General features: G+C 40.0%; 1 protein-coding gene across 3 annotated transcripts in view; it reads left to right on the forward strand.

Moving 5' to 3' along the window:
* VPS13A (vacuolar protein sorting 13 homolog A) overlaps positions 1-13,918 on the forward strand; it is a 112,591-nt gene that overhangs the window by 18,843 nt on the left and 79,830 nt on the right. For all 3 annotated transcript variants that reach the window (XM_055698571.1, XM_055698573.1, XM_055698572.1), the window contains exons 15-20: positions 1,115-1,250; positions 1,933-2,027; positions 2,771-2,913; positions 4,257-4,458; positions 4,548-4,662; positions 7,396-7,532. In XM_055698571.1, coding sequence (XP_055554546.1) covers positions 1,115-1,250; positions 1,933-2,027; positions 2,771-2,913; positions 4,257-4,458; positions 4,548-4,662; positions 7,396-7,532 — 828 coding nt within the window. The remainder of the gene's footprint in view (positions 1-1,114; positions 1,251-1,932; positions 2,028-2,770; positions 2,914-4,256; positions 4,459-4,547; positions 4,663-7,395; positions 7,533-13,918) is intronic.

Consider the following 13,918-nt stretch of genomic DNA (forward strand, 5'->3'; position numbering starts at 1 on the left):
TTCTAAGGCTCTGTCCATTCTTGCCTTGGACCATTTTCTCTCTAACACATACTTGATGACTTGGTGTCCTTTGTAAGAGGACTTTGGAAGCCTTTGTTCAAACTTTTTGAGGCCTTGTGTCGGTTAGCTTACATTTGCATAATTTCTCCTGGGTGAATTCATAGTATCAGTTCAGAAGCCTTTGTTTTTGTCCTGCCTTTCATTGGCCTGTAGGTGGATAGAAAGTTCTGATTTATAGGCAGCTGTTTTCCCCAGTTGTGTTGCAGAGAGGTCTTGGGTTTTTTGAATGCTGAGAAGGAAGCCCAGTCTCACTTACTTTGGGTATCAAATTCACTGCAGCATCTCTAAATTCAGGACTTATCTGCATTTCTATCTTTTTTCAGATCACAGTAGTCACAAAGAGAAATAATTAGCACTCCTCTGTCTCTCAGATCACGTGATGTTTGTTTGCCGTTCCTTATGCCAGACTTTCAGTGGTCAAGTCTGGATGTACCTTGCATTTTCTGTGGTTATGCAGTACTGGAATCATCACTGGCATCAGGCAGGACATCCCCTAGTCATTGAAATAATGAATGTGGGAAAAGGAAGGGCTTTTGTACAGTTCTAGCTTATATGTATTAGATCCAGGAGTAGCTTTCTATATTCCTTAGTGTGAATACTCTATTAAAGAGCAATGATTTTTGTATTATTGCTTTGGACATCTATTTTGAAATGAAAAATACAGGGATCACTTAAAATTTGGCCTGTGCTGGCTATTTAATTGCTTACATGTGTATGTTTAATGATTCTTTAGAAGTGCATTGTTGTAATGCAGAGTACTATGTAATATTATGGATTTTTTTTTTTTTTGTGATAAGAGCTATAGAGAAAATCTGCTATGTAAGAAACATTGATTTAAAATCAGCTACCTTTTACTTGGCCCTTTTGTTCATAAAGGTGGTTGGGATTTGGTCTTACGCACTGTGTACTTGAAAAAATTATTAGAAGAAAAACTAAAAAATACCATATTGCCTTTTCAGTGGTTGACTAGTGTTTTGGGTTTGCATTTTTTCTTAAGAAAATGAAGAAAGATGCATGAAGAAAATGACTTCTTGGAGTATTTTTTAAATTTCAGGCAACTAAGGCTGGATTAAAAATCTACAGACCAGGTGTAAAACAAGATGATGAAAATTCTGGCGGCTGGTTCAGTTGGATATGGAGTTGGTCAGGTGAAAAAAAGGATGAACAAAAACAGGAAGTAAAGGGTTCAAGTATGTTCTTTTATTGGTATTTTTTCTATTATTAAGAATGACTTACTAGAAAAATAGGTCCCTATCAATGGAACTTGGGACTTGTTCAATATTTGGGCTATCAAATTATTGACGTTTACATTTTCTCTTAGGCTTTTTTCCCTGAATAAGTTGTTTGTTGCATGTTACAGAGGTACCTTACAATTCCTTCTGTAGGTCTTTCTGAACTGTCTTTAATTTGTGCCTTCTCCTGCCACAGTTCCTGTGTTTATGTACATAGTGTACTGTGTGTAGGGATTTGAAGAAAGTGCTGGAAAACAATAGCAGTTAATGGAATGTAAACAATTTTACTTCCATTCCCTTTATAATTTGTCTCTTTCATGCAGTGTATTAGAGTTTGATTCACTGAAGTACAGGCACCTAATAAAGGCTGTGGAACATGGAAAGTAACTCAAAAGACTGCTTCTATTGTTAGCAAGCTAGGAAATACAGTACATCAGAATAAAAGTATAACTGCTTTTTAAGGCATGCTTTAGGAGACTCGGGACTTTGCTTTAAACCTCAGGGTTTTTGCTTTTAGGAGTTCAGGACAATGTTGCCAGTATCTACTGTATGTTATAGAGCTACCAAGCACTGGAAAGCATATAACAGGTGTTTACATTTTTGATACCTATATTGAGTTTAACTTCTTTCAATGTGACAGGTCTTGAGGAGCTAATGACACGTGAAGAGAAGGCTAAACTTTATGCAGCAATTGGATATAGTGAAACAGCTGTGGATCCAACCCTTCCAAAATCAGTAAGTTGTAACTGACTACGATAATGAACAATCGGTAGCTTTATCTACTAATAAAAACATAAAGATGATAGGAAATGGTTTTTAAAATTGCTTGAAGCTCTGTCTTTGTACTTGAATACTATTCTGATGCTTTGTAATTAAGTTCCTGCATGCTGGCTTTGTGAAAAACAGCATCCTTAGATGTAGTTTCAGGAGCATGGTTATAAAACGTTGGATATTCTGAAAAAGTTCAGAATGAAATTTTGCTCTCAAGGTACAATAAAATCATGTAAGTAGTGTATTGTTGTTTAAGTTACAAAATGCTTCATATATTCTCATACAAAGTTGTAGCTTTTTTAAGAAAGTTCACAAAGTGATTTACTGGAAGTGATAGATGAGGTAGGGTAGGTAAGGAAAGGGGTGATTGAAGGACTGTAATGGGGAAGAACAGCTTTTCTGAACCCTCAGAAATAGCCTGGTACATCAACTTTACGTGAGATAGGATGCATGGTGCAGTGAACTGTCTTGCAACAATACATCAGAGGGCCTTTATCTCAAAATGTGGTGTGGAGACATCAGACGTACGTTTGTAAGCATTACTCTAACCCTGCCTTTCCATATAACTATTTGGGAATGACTTTTACAGCAGCTATGGGTATAAGCTACTTAGCACTGAAAAAACAATATCAAACTGCTATGTGTGGTTTTCATCTCTTTGTATTAACATATTTTATAATACACTGTTGTTTTTCCTGCATATCTAGTATGAAGCCATGAAGTTCTCTGTGAAGTTGTTAAGCATGTCTATATCAATAAGAGAAAACAAGCAAACTCCTGAGCTGGTAGAATTTGCATTAAGTGGCTTGAGTACAGTATTTACTCAACGACCAGGTGCCCAGGCAATAAGGTGAACTTTCTCTATCAAACTGTTCTTTGCTCCTTAAAATGTTGATGATGTTTAATAGTCCCTTTAAGGCTCTGTCATGATTTTGACTTCTGTTCTTTACTGTCATTTTTTGTGCAGTTTGGAAGCATAATCATTCTGCAGCTGATTGACAAAGTCAATGGATACTGTTTCCATTATAAAATTCCATCTTCAGAATTTTTTGTGCCAATACCTATTTTCTCCTTTTTTGTTGTTTCAGTTTATCATTATGTACAAGCAATCCAGTTTCTAACTCGTTTCTTGCTTTGAGAAGCAACTGTTACTCCCTTTGAAACTTAATCTGACCGAATTGATCTCATAACCACTGGTGTGGTTATTTAGGCATTTAACATGACTGAAGAATTCTAGTTTTCTGTTGAGCTTTTAGATTTGCAGAAGAAAGCTGTAACTGGTGATTTTGGCTTGGTTTTACGCTCTCACAGTACATGAGGAAAAGCAGCAATATGAAATCCTTTGTTTTTGTTTTACATGTAATGGCTTAGAAGTTCTGGGGGAGGGCAGCCTTCCTGTTTCAAACCTTGCCCCCTCTAATTTGAGACATATTAGTAGAATCTATGTATGACATTAAGGTACAATTGACCTTGCTGAGTTCTATGCATAATTTTTTCTTAAGTTATGCTTGCAGCCTGTTTGTTACCCTGTGGATCTGAATGGCCCTAATAATGCTGTCGTACTGAGGAAAAGTGAAGAAAGTGTGTGGTGTTTGTTTGTTTTAATTTAAAAAAAAATAATAGTGAAACACTTCCCTTTGAGTGTTGGGAGATAAAGATCTTCAGATGAAAGCTGTTAAGAGGTGCACAGGGTACTGAAAAAAATAAGTCTACACCTCAGAAATGTTTCCTTGGAGTAATGAGGCTAGAAATCTTGTGCTTCTCCTGTGGTGTATCTTTTATTTCTCTGCGGTGGAACCCTTCCCTCTCTGTTCCTCAGTGTAAGCTGTGCCATCTAATTCCTGAGCTCATACTAGAGAATTCTTATTTGCATGTCTCTTCCCTGTCCTGGCATCTATCCTCATGAAAAGTGTATGAAGTGAACAACTGGGACCCCCTTTCTTATTTACTCAAGGGTGGCTAATAAACACCAATGATAATGAAAAGAAATGCAGTTAACGCATGGATATGTGTGATATATCCCTAGGCTAAGCTATTTATGTTTAAGGTAGTGTGAAGATACGTCGTTGTTGTTGGGTTTTTGTTTGGCTTATGATTCTTTGTATTTTGGCTCATTCCTTATATGTTTACCATCTAATTGTACCTACCCAGGTGGGTATTTCATCTGAATATGCTGTTTACCTTTCTTTACAGATTTGAAACAAAAATTGCCTCACTTGAAGTTACAGGCATGTCCCGAGAAAAGTGTACACCCTGTCTCCTCTCTTCTCGAACTGTCTATTCAGACAACAGTACCTCACTCTTAAGTATAATGTTTGAGACTAATCCTTTGGATGAGAAGGCAGATCAGAGGCTTAGAATAGAATCACAGCCATTGGAAATAGTATATGATGCAGTAAGTGAATACTTGGATAAGGTATAAATCTTGAAATATCTTACTTAATAGTAAATTTTCCATGTATTATTTTTGCTTCGTTTGAACAGATGACAATAAATAGCTTAGTGGATTTCTTCAGGCCTCCAAAAGATGTACATTTAGAGCAATTAACATCAGCAACTCTGATGAAGCTTGAAGAGTTTCGTGAAAAAACATCAACGGGTAAGTGCCGCATTCTCTTCCAGCTGCACACTCAGACAAATTTTTAGATTCCAGGAGTATGAAAATACAATCTTTCCGTATTGAGATGCATGGATCTAACTCATAGCTTTCTAATGCAACACCTAAATAAGCTGAATTCTTCAATCTCATTACAGAGCATTTGTTCTAGGTATTGGATAGTTTTGTCTCTATCTTTTTTAACTTCAGCTTCCTTTGTAAAATATGCTCTGCACCCTGAGGTAGTATTTCCATATTTATTTTCTTGTACTTCATGCAGAGTTAAAAACAGCGTGTTACTTTCATCATTAAATATCTAAATGGCCCCAATTGTTTCATAGTCTTTAAAAACTGATAGTGGTCCTCTAATGAAACCCCTACATCCTTGCTGGAGTTGTTACTTTTCAGGACTCTAGCTGCCTTTTTTTAGGTGCTTTCCACTTTATTCCTTGGTAAATGTTGATTTTGATTTGGAATGACTCGGATCCAGTCATATCAACTGTATTTATCTATCTTCCAGTTACTCAGAATAAAAGCCATTTCTCTATTTTTCATTTTATCTTAGCTTTTTATGTCTAGAGATCTTATATTTTGACACATTAATTAAAATGGTCAATACTTTTAAAACTAGGATTTGTGGAATTAACTTGTTCCAGTAAGGATATCTGAGGGTTTTTAGATCAGAGGCATGTCCAACGCAGTGTCCTGTCTCTGACTGTGGATGGGAGAGGATACTAAGGGGAGATTTCACATAGAAATCCTTTTTGGAAGGAAAAATGAATGATTTTTTTTTTTAACATTTAAATTTGGAACCAATTAATATTGTACACTCAAAAAAATGTGAATACGCAGTAGTAATAAGTGAAAGCAGTTAGAGAAGACTCAAGCATAATAGGTAGTTAATAGATTGCTTTTGGTAAGCTAATATCAGGAATGAAATCAGGCATCAGTTATATTTCTATTCATTAGTTCTTTGACTGAACTGTTAAATTAACGAATAATGTCAGATGAACCAGTAAAAGTTAGGTGGATCAACTTGCATGTCTTTTCTATGAGAAACCTCTCCAGCACTACTAAATGTATGGATACCACAGTTCATTCCTGAGATTAATTGGACAAAAATTTGCTTAGATTTGGTATGCTTGGCTCTCTGCTTACTACCACTGAATACTGTGGTTCTGATCATGATGGATTTTTTTTTCCCCCAGAAATATGAGATTATGCTATGTATCTACTATAATTTAAGCATAGCATTACTTTAGAGGTATATCCAATGATTCTTACCATCACAAGAGTGCTGATTTGGCCATAGTAATCTAAAGGCTTGTTCAACTTGCAAATGAGAAGCTTGGTGAAAATTTCTAAAAAAAAAAAAATAAAAATGCCGTGCATTGCTTGTAAAATCTTGGCTGAGACTTAGAGAATTACCAGGGAAAGATTTGATCTGCAGAATATTGTGTTTGCAGGGGACTATGGCAGTCTCAGAGGTAGAATAAAAAAACCCCAAAACATATCAAAATAATTCATTTAGACTTGAAGTCCTTGGGGAAGAATTCTTAACCTTTTCTTTCAAGCAGCAGAAGGTAGCTGGACAACATTGGGAAACTGTGAACTGCAGAAGGGAAGGAACTTGCTACACCAAAATACTTATGATTTTCAGCACCACTAGAAGACAAGACAAAAGCTTAGTTTCCCAGAGTTTACTTTATGGACTCAGCTGTGTTCCCTTCCCAAATGAAGGGGAAATAAAAGTAGTTTCTTGAATTTTTTACATCACTCAAATACAGTTAGGTATTGGGAACTGAAAAAATGTTAATATGTTTATTAATCCAAGTAATTTTATCTTGCAAATCCTGAAGTGTGATTGCCATCCAGTTCTTCATTGACTAATCTAGCTCTCCTGTGGCAGGACAAGCTTTAGTAAATGTTGGAATGGTTTTAATTGCTTTCTTAGCAACGTTGAGCGTGTTGCAGTGTCATGTTTTCATCTTTGTAACTCACTATCTCTACTTCTGTGATCATCAGCTTGTTGGACCTGGTAAATATTAAATGGATTGTGGTAGTATCCTAAGGGAGTGTTCAGTGCTAACCCAAAGCAAGCTATTCTTTCCTCTTCAGATAAGCAAAAAAACCCCAGAATTTGATCTCAAATGTTCTGACAGTCTGACTTTCCCACCTAATTGCATGATTTCTAAACAGCATTTTTGAAAGACCTTATATTTGCTGATCTTCAGCACCTGAAGATGGAGATGCTTGACAGCAGAATTAGTGTAAACTTCAGTATCTCAGTAGTAACAACACAAGCAGTTTGGCCGGTGCAGTTGAATACTCCCCATAAGAACTTCCAGGACAACTTGATTTCTGAATCTACAGAGCACAATGAGTTAACTCAGCAGTTGCCAAGTTGTGGGACGCATTCCAGTTCTTCTCATTTCATTTCTGCTCAGTATGAAACTTGTTTGGATTTGCATGTGTCATGTTGCTGTCTCTACTTGTCTATTAGCATTTTTTCTGTCATCATTTCATCTACTTGGTGCTTCTTTAAAGACTGCCTGTAATGACTGGTTCAGAAATCTGAAGAGCACCTGTAACTGCAATTAAACTTAGTCATCTAGCATTCACAGCTCATTTAAATAATTTAAAGTTAGACTTGAATTTCTTTTTATACCTTCTTTTAATTCCATAACTTCTGTATGGATTACTTTGTTTATATTTATTAAATGTATTATTTTTCAGGTTTGTTGTACGTTATTGAAACCCAGAAAGTTCTTGACCTCAAAATTAACCTCATGGCTTCATACATCATTGTTCCACAAAAGGGATTCTATGACCATACATCAAATTTACTCCTTCTGGATCTTGGTAGTCTTAAGGTATTCATTTACCTAGTGAAGTAACTTACTGAAAATGATGGTTTAGCTTTTATGTGATTTCCAGTTTCTTAATTTGTATTTTGTGGTATGTGTTAAGTACAAGTTCCCCTTGCAGTTTGTATTAGGTATTTATTTTAAATTGCTTTCCAGTCAAGGCAGAAATTACTAAACTCTTCTTAGTAGATTCTTTCACCCCAAAGATTTGTTAGAAATTACTCCTTGCCTGGTACAAAACCACTGTTGATGCTTTAAACTGTTACATGGAAAATGTCTATACATTTTTTACCTTAAAATACAAAACAGTAAACTCTTTACTTATGTGATTTAATGGTCCTCTGATTTTTAGTGTTACTATTCTTTTTATCAGTTAACCTTTTGGTCATTCAGTTAACTTAAAAATGAGAAAATGACACTGTTTCTACATATTCATTGGCAAACTTATTTTTTTCCAGGACAAATGATCTTACGTGAATACGGACAACTTTTTTTTTTTTTTTTTTTTTTTTACTTACAGTCTGAGTAGGAATAATTCTGCCACTTACTCTCTGTTTAGATTGCCTTATCTACTCTTGTCATAAGAATTTGTTTCAAAGCCTAAAATACTGGTAAACAAGTAAATTGTCTATGTGTCTGCCACAGACTGACTTTCTGAGCATATGGGTTTCAGTAAAAATCATGGAATAGTTTGGGTTGGAAGGCACCTTTATGATCACCTAATGCATTGCCCCTGCAACGAACATGAACGTCTTCAGTTAGATCAGGCAGCTCAGACCCCTGTCTAATCTGTCCTTGAACATTTCCAGGGATGGGGCATCTGCCACCCCTCTAGGCAACCTGCTCCACTGTTTCACCACTCTCATTGTAAAAAATTTTTTGCTTATCTGGTTTACATCAGCCCTCTTTTAGTTTAAAACCGTTACCCCTTGTCTATCACAGCAGACCTTGGTAAGAAGTCTCGCTCCATCTTTCTTAGAAGCTGCCTTTATACATTGAAAGGCTGCAGTAAGGTTTCTTCAGGCTGAACAACCCCAACTCCCTCAGCCTTTTTTTTATAGGAGAGGTGTTCCATTCTTCTGATCATTTTTGTGACCCTCCTCTGGACCTGTTGCAACAGGTCCATGTCTTTCCTGGTGAGGGCTCTAGAGGTGGGCGGGGCCTCATGAGGGCAGGGTAGATCTCTCTTGACCTGCTGGCAGCGCTTCTTTTGATGCAGCCCAGGATACGGTTGGCTTTCTGGGCTGCGAGTGCACATCACCAGCTCATGTCCCTCCAGTACCCCCAAGTCCCGCTCTGCAGGACTGCTCTCATCCCCCAGCCTGTATTGGTCATAGAATCATGTAATCATTTGGGTTGAAGAAGACCTTTAAGAGCATCAAGTCTGACTGTTAACCTAGCCCTGCCAAGTCCACCACTAAACCATGTCACTAAGTGCCACATCTACGTGCCTCTTAAATACTTCCAGGGATGGTGACTCAATCACTTCCCTGGGCAGCCTGTACCAATGCTTGCCAAACCTTTCAGTGAAAAAAATTTTCCTCATACTGATCTAAACCTCTTCTGGCACCACTTAAGGCCATTTCCTCTTGTCCTGTTGCTTTTACTTGAGGGAGTGTGGGGGGAGACCAACATCCACCTGGCTACAACCTCCTTTCAGGCAGCTGTAGAGAGCAATAAGGTTTCCCCTTGTCTCCTTCCCTCCAGGCTAAACCGCCCCAGTTCCCTCAGCCGCTCCCCATCAGATTTGTGCTCCAGACCCTGCACCAGCTCCATTGCCCTTCTCTGGCCACGCTGCAGCACCTCAGCGTCCCTCTTGCAGCGAGGGGCCCAAACCTGAACACAGCGTTCGAGGTGCGGCCTCACCAGTGCCCAGGACAGGGGGACCATCGCTGCCCTGGCCCTGCTGGCCACACTGTGTCTGGTACCAGCCAGGGTGCTGCTGGCCGCCTTGGCCACCTGGGCACACTGCTGGCTCACGCTCAGCCGGCTGTGGACCAGCACCCCCAGGCCCTTTCCCACCAGGCCCTTTCCAGCCGCTCTGCCCCAGCCTGTAGCTCTGTGTGGGGCTGCTGTGACCCAAGGGCAGGACCCAGCACTGAGCCCTGTTGAACTCCATACAGTTGGCTGCGGCCCATCAGTCCAGCCTGCCCAGGTCCCTCTGCAGAGCCTGCCTGCCCGCCAGCAGATCAGCTCTCCCCCCCAGATTGGTGTAATCTGCAAATTTACTGAGGGTACTCAGATTAAACAGGACTGGCCCCAGCATGGCCCCTGGAGAACACCACTTGTGACGAGCCACCATCTGGATGACGCTTGCCACCACTTGCCACCACTCATGGGGCCTGGCCAGCCAGCCAGTTTTTTTACCCCGTGAAGACTATCCCATGAGAGCTCAGTGGGCACTTTTGTTGGCTACCTCGGTATCTTTGGGTGGATGCCATCCAGCACCATAGACTTGGTGTGTCTAAGCGGTGTAGGAAGTTGCTGCCTATTTCCCCTTGGATTATGGGGGCTGCATTCTTCTCTCTGTCCCTGTATTCCAGCTCGGGGCTGGGTACCCCGAGAACAACGAGTCTTACTATTAAAGATTGAGATGAAGAAATCATTAAGTACCTCGGCCTTTCCCTCATTCCTTGTCACTGTTTCCCTTGTATCTAATAAATGATGCAGATATTCCTTGGCCCTCCTTTTGTTTCTAATGTATTTATAGAAACATTTTTTATTGTCTTTTATGGCAGTGACCAGGTAAAGTTCTACTTGGGCTTTGGCCCTTCTAATTTTCTCCCTGCATAATCTGATGACATCTTTGTAGTCCTCCAGAGCTGCTTGTCCCTTCTTCCAAAAGTCATAAACTCTCCATTTTTTTTCCTGAGATCCAGCCAAAGCTCCCTCTTCAGCTGGCCTGGTCTTGTTCCCCAAGGGCTTGTTTTTTGGCACACGGGGACAGCCTGCTCCTGCACCTTTACCTTCTTGAAGAATGTCCAGCCTTCCTGGACCACTTGGACCTTCAGGACTGTGTCCGAGGCTCCTAAGCAGGCCCAAGTCGACGCTCCTGAAGTCAAAGGTAGCAGTTCTGCTGAAGCCCCTTCTTCCCTGAGAAGTGAAAACTTTTTATGATTTCGTGATCACTGTGCCTAAGATGGCCTCCAGCCTCCAGAACACTCCTCTGTTCACGAACAGCAGGTCCAGTGGGGCACCTTCCTTAGTTAACTTCCTGACACAGTTGGTGAGGGAGCCACCTTATACATAGTCCAGGAGCCTCCTAGATTGTTTCCTCTCTGCTGCTGCTGTGTTTTATTTCCAGCAGACATCTGGCAAGCTGAAGTCCCCCATGAGAGGAAGGGCTAGTGACTGTGAGACTTCTGCCAGCTGCTTACAGAGTTTTTTGTCTTCCTCTTCATCCTTGTTGGGTGGTGTATAACAGATCCCCACCATGATACCTGCCTTGTTGGTCTTTGCTCTGATTCTTACCCAGAAACACCCAACCCTGTTGTCACCATCATTAAGCTCTAGACAGTCAAAACGCTGCCTAATGTACTGGGCTACCCACTGCCTCTCCTTCCTTGCCTACCCCTTCTGAAGAGTTTATAGCCATCCATTGCAGCACTTCAGTTGTGCAAGTCATCCTGCCATGTTTCTGTGATGGCAACTATGTTGTAGTTTCCCTGCTGCACAGTGCTTCCAGTGCCTCCTGTTTGTGGCTCATTCTGTGTGCATTGGTGTAGATGCACTTTAGTTGGGCTGTTGATCCTGCTACCTTTTGGGGAGAGAAGTTCTAATTCCTCCAGTTCTGTGTTTGTAAAACATCAATAACCCTTGTCTTTGCAGCTGTGTGGATCTCCATTCCCTGCTTCTCCCGAGATAGTAGGCTGAAGGACCTCACTAGCACATTGTCAAACAATGGCATGCTGCCCTCAGGCTTATCTCTAGTGAGCCTGATTTTAGCCCTTTCCCTATTTAAATCTAGTTTAAGGCTTTTTCAGTGAGCCTGGCTAACTCCTGTGCAAAGATCTTTTACTCCATTTCAGACAGGTGTACCCTGTCTGTTCCCAGCAGGCCTGGTGTTGTGTAAAACAACCTGTGATCAAAAACCCCAAAATTCTCCTGGTATTGATCTGCTGGGTCTTCCCGTTTCTTTCCTTATCATTCCTTGGAACTGGAATAGAGGAGAAGGCTACTTGGGCTCCTGATCCCTTAACCAGTTGTCCCAAGACCCTGAAGACTGTCTTGATTGCTCTTAGACTTCTTGCAACTTCATTGCTGCTTACCTGAAAAGTCAATAATCAGAGGGCTGTTCCAGGGTAGGAAGCTTTCTCTTCATGTATTTAACCCAGGTCCCAGCAAGGCAACAGGCTTCTGTGTGAGTCTCATCTGCGTATTGGGTCTTCTGCCCTAGGAGACTGCCTTCTGACGGGAACAATAACCTGTGCCTTTTTCTTTATGGTAGCAGTTTTGACACAGGGCACAGGCTGACTTAACCTTGGCAACACCTCCATACTAGATAAACAATCATCCTTGTTATTGTTTGGTTATACTTACAGAGCCTCATACCTGTTATGCAAGGGCACTTGAGAAGGTGGAGTAATCACAGAGGAGATGGACCTGCTGTGCTGGGCAGGAACTTGTCACTGTTGCCTCCTATCCCTTAAGTCACTGTGTTCGGCCAGGCAGAGAGAGGATAGGGAATTCTATGTATCATGCATCCTGTTGGACCTGTCTCAGGGAAGGTAGGGTGCAGTTCCAGTAGTCTTACTTCTGTCTTGCACTCCCTGATACTCCTCAAGCTACTCACCTCCTCCCAGAGCTCTGTTGCTCAGCGGAGGGGTTCCTCTGGCTGGGTGCATCTCCCACAGGTGTGCTCGCTGTTGCTATCCTGTACTGGTGGAAGAGCAAGGCACAGCCTGCGGCCTGGCACGTGGGTGGCAACATGTTCCCGCCGGAGTTCTGTCTGAGCAGAAAATGGAGTTAGTGAGAAACATTGTTGTGTAGATCATAAAAATAATTTGGATTTACAACTGGATCTGTTAACTTCAGTGACTAATTATTTTACCAGCTCTTCTGAATACTGGTCATTTGTAGGCACTTTGTAGAGTTCAGTAATCAATCTGTATGTTGGTTGGGTGCTTGAGACAGCCTTCTAGATCTAATGGAGGAAGGGAAATAGAACAGCCCACTCATCTACTCCACCATTAGTAAATTTTATCTCAGAATAAGACATAGAAGAATGTTTCAGAATTGGACTCCAGTAGATATTTCTGAGATTTTTCTTTCTGCGATGGACAAGTAATTTTCATAGTGAATGGAACTCTTGGATTGGTTCCTGTCTAATAGAAATTAGAAAGCAAGATGAAGAAATGTGGCCATACAAAAAGACAGAAGTTAAATGCTCTCAGGATACAATTAATAATTCTGTATTCACTTTGATTGACGTATGCTTAAGTGAAATGTAGGTCATTCGTTGAATGAGTATGTTCAGTACAAAACAAATAGTCTTTTTCCCTCAGTTATGTACTGGATAAGATCAACTCCCAAGGGGGAAAATGGCATATAAAATTAAACTGTATCTCAATGCAGATACATTAGCAGACTTAATTAAGGTTACACAGGCAACATTAATTTAGTAAATTCTGAGTTTTCAATCTGTACGTTATTTTTGTAATGTGATTGTAGTTCAGTAGCACTGGAAAAAGACATGCTGTGTCTTGGATACTAGTATGTAAAGCTGTTTGTTTCATGGTTATCCAAAATATTATCTGAGCCTGACAAGAACCGATATGGATCCAAAATAGTAGATATTTAAGGATGAGGACAGCCATATTTTATTGGAGACGAACAGCACAGAGGGCACATACCCATACTTCTTTGGTATTTCACACTTGTATTCCACAACTGAGACAAAGGGATAGTGACTGATATTAAAGGAAAGACCTTGAACATAGATCACGAACAATCCAAATGCCGTCTTCCCTTTTACTCTGTTTGACTAACACGTAACAGGGTAAGACCACAACTAAATTCAAGAGGATTCAAAAATAAATTCCATGTTTCTGAGATGACTAATGCAGTAATATTCTTACATATATATAAACCCCTTACAGTTATTCTACTGGTTACAAAGAATTTGAGACTTCATACTTGGGGGTGCAAGTCACTTATTAAAGGAAATTCTATACAATATATAGTACAAAATGTCATGGATTTTTAATTCCTTTTTAATTTTGCTTTTTTCATTGAAAAAGAAATGGAGTTTAATACTTTTTTTTCTCTTTTTTTTTTTTTTATACGGGCTACTAATTTTAAGTAATTAATTCTCTGCTGTGATGTTTGTAAGACTGTGCCCTTATGAGGACTTAAAAGTTTACTATTTTGTCACGGTAGGATCACGTATTTGT

This window comes from Falco cherrug, chromosome Z (assembly GCF_023634085.1).
Source record: "Falco cherrug isolate bFalChe1 chromosome Z, bFalChe1.pri, whole genome shotgun sequence".
Taxonomy (NCBI): Eukaryota; Metazoa; Chordata; class Aves; order Falconiformes; family Falconidae; genus Falco; species Falco cherrug.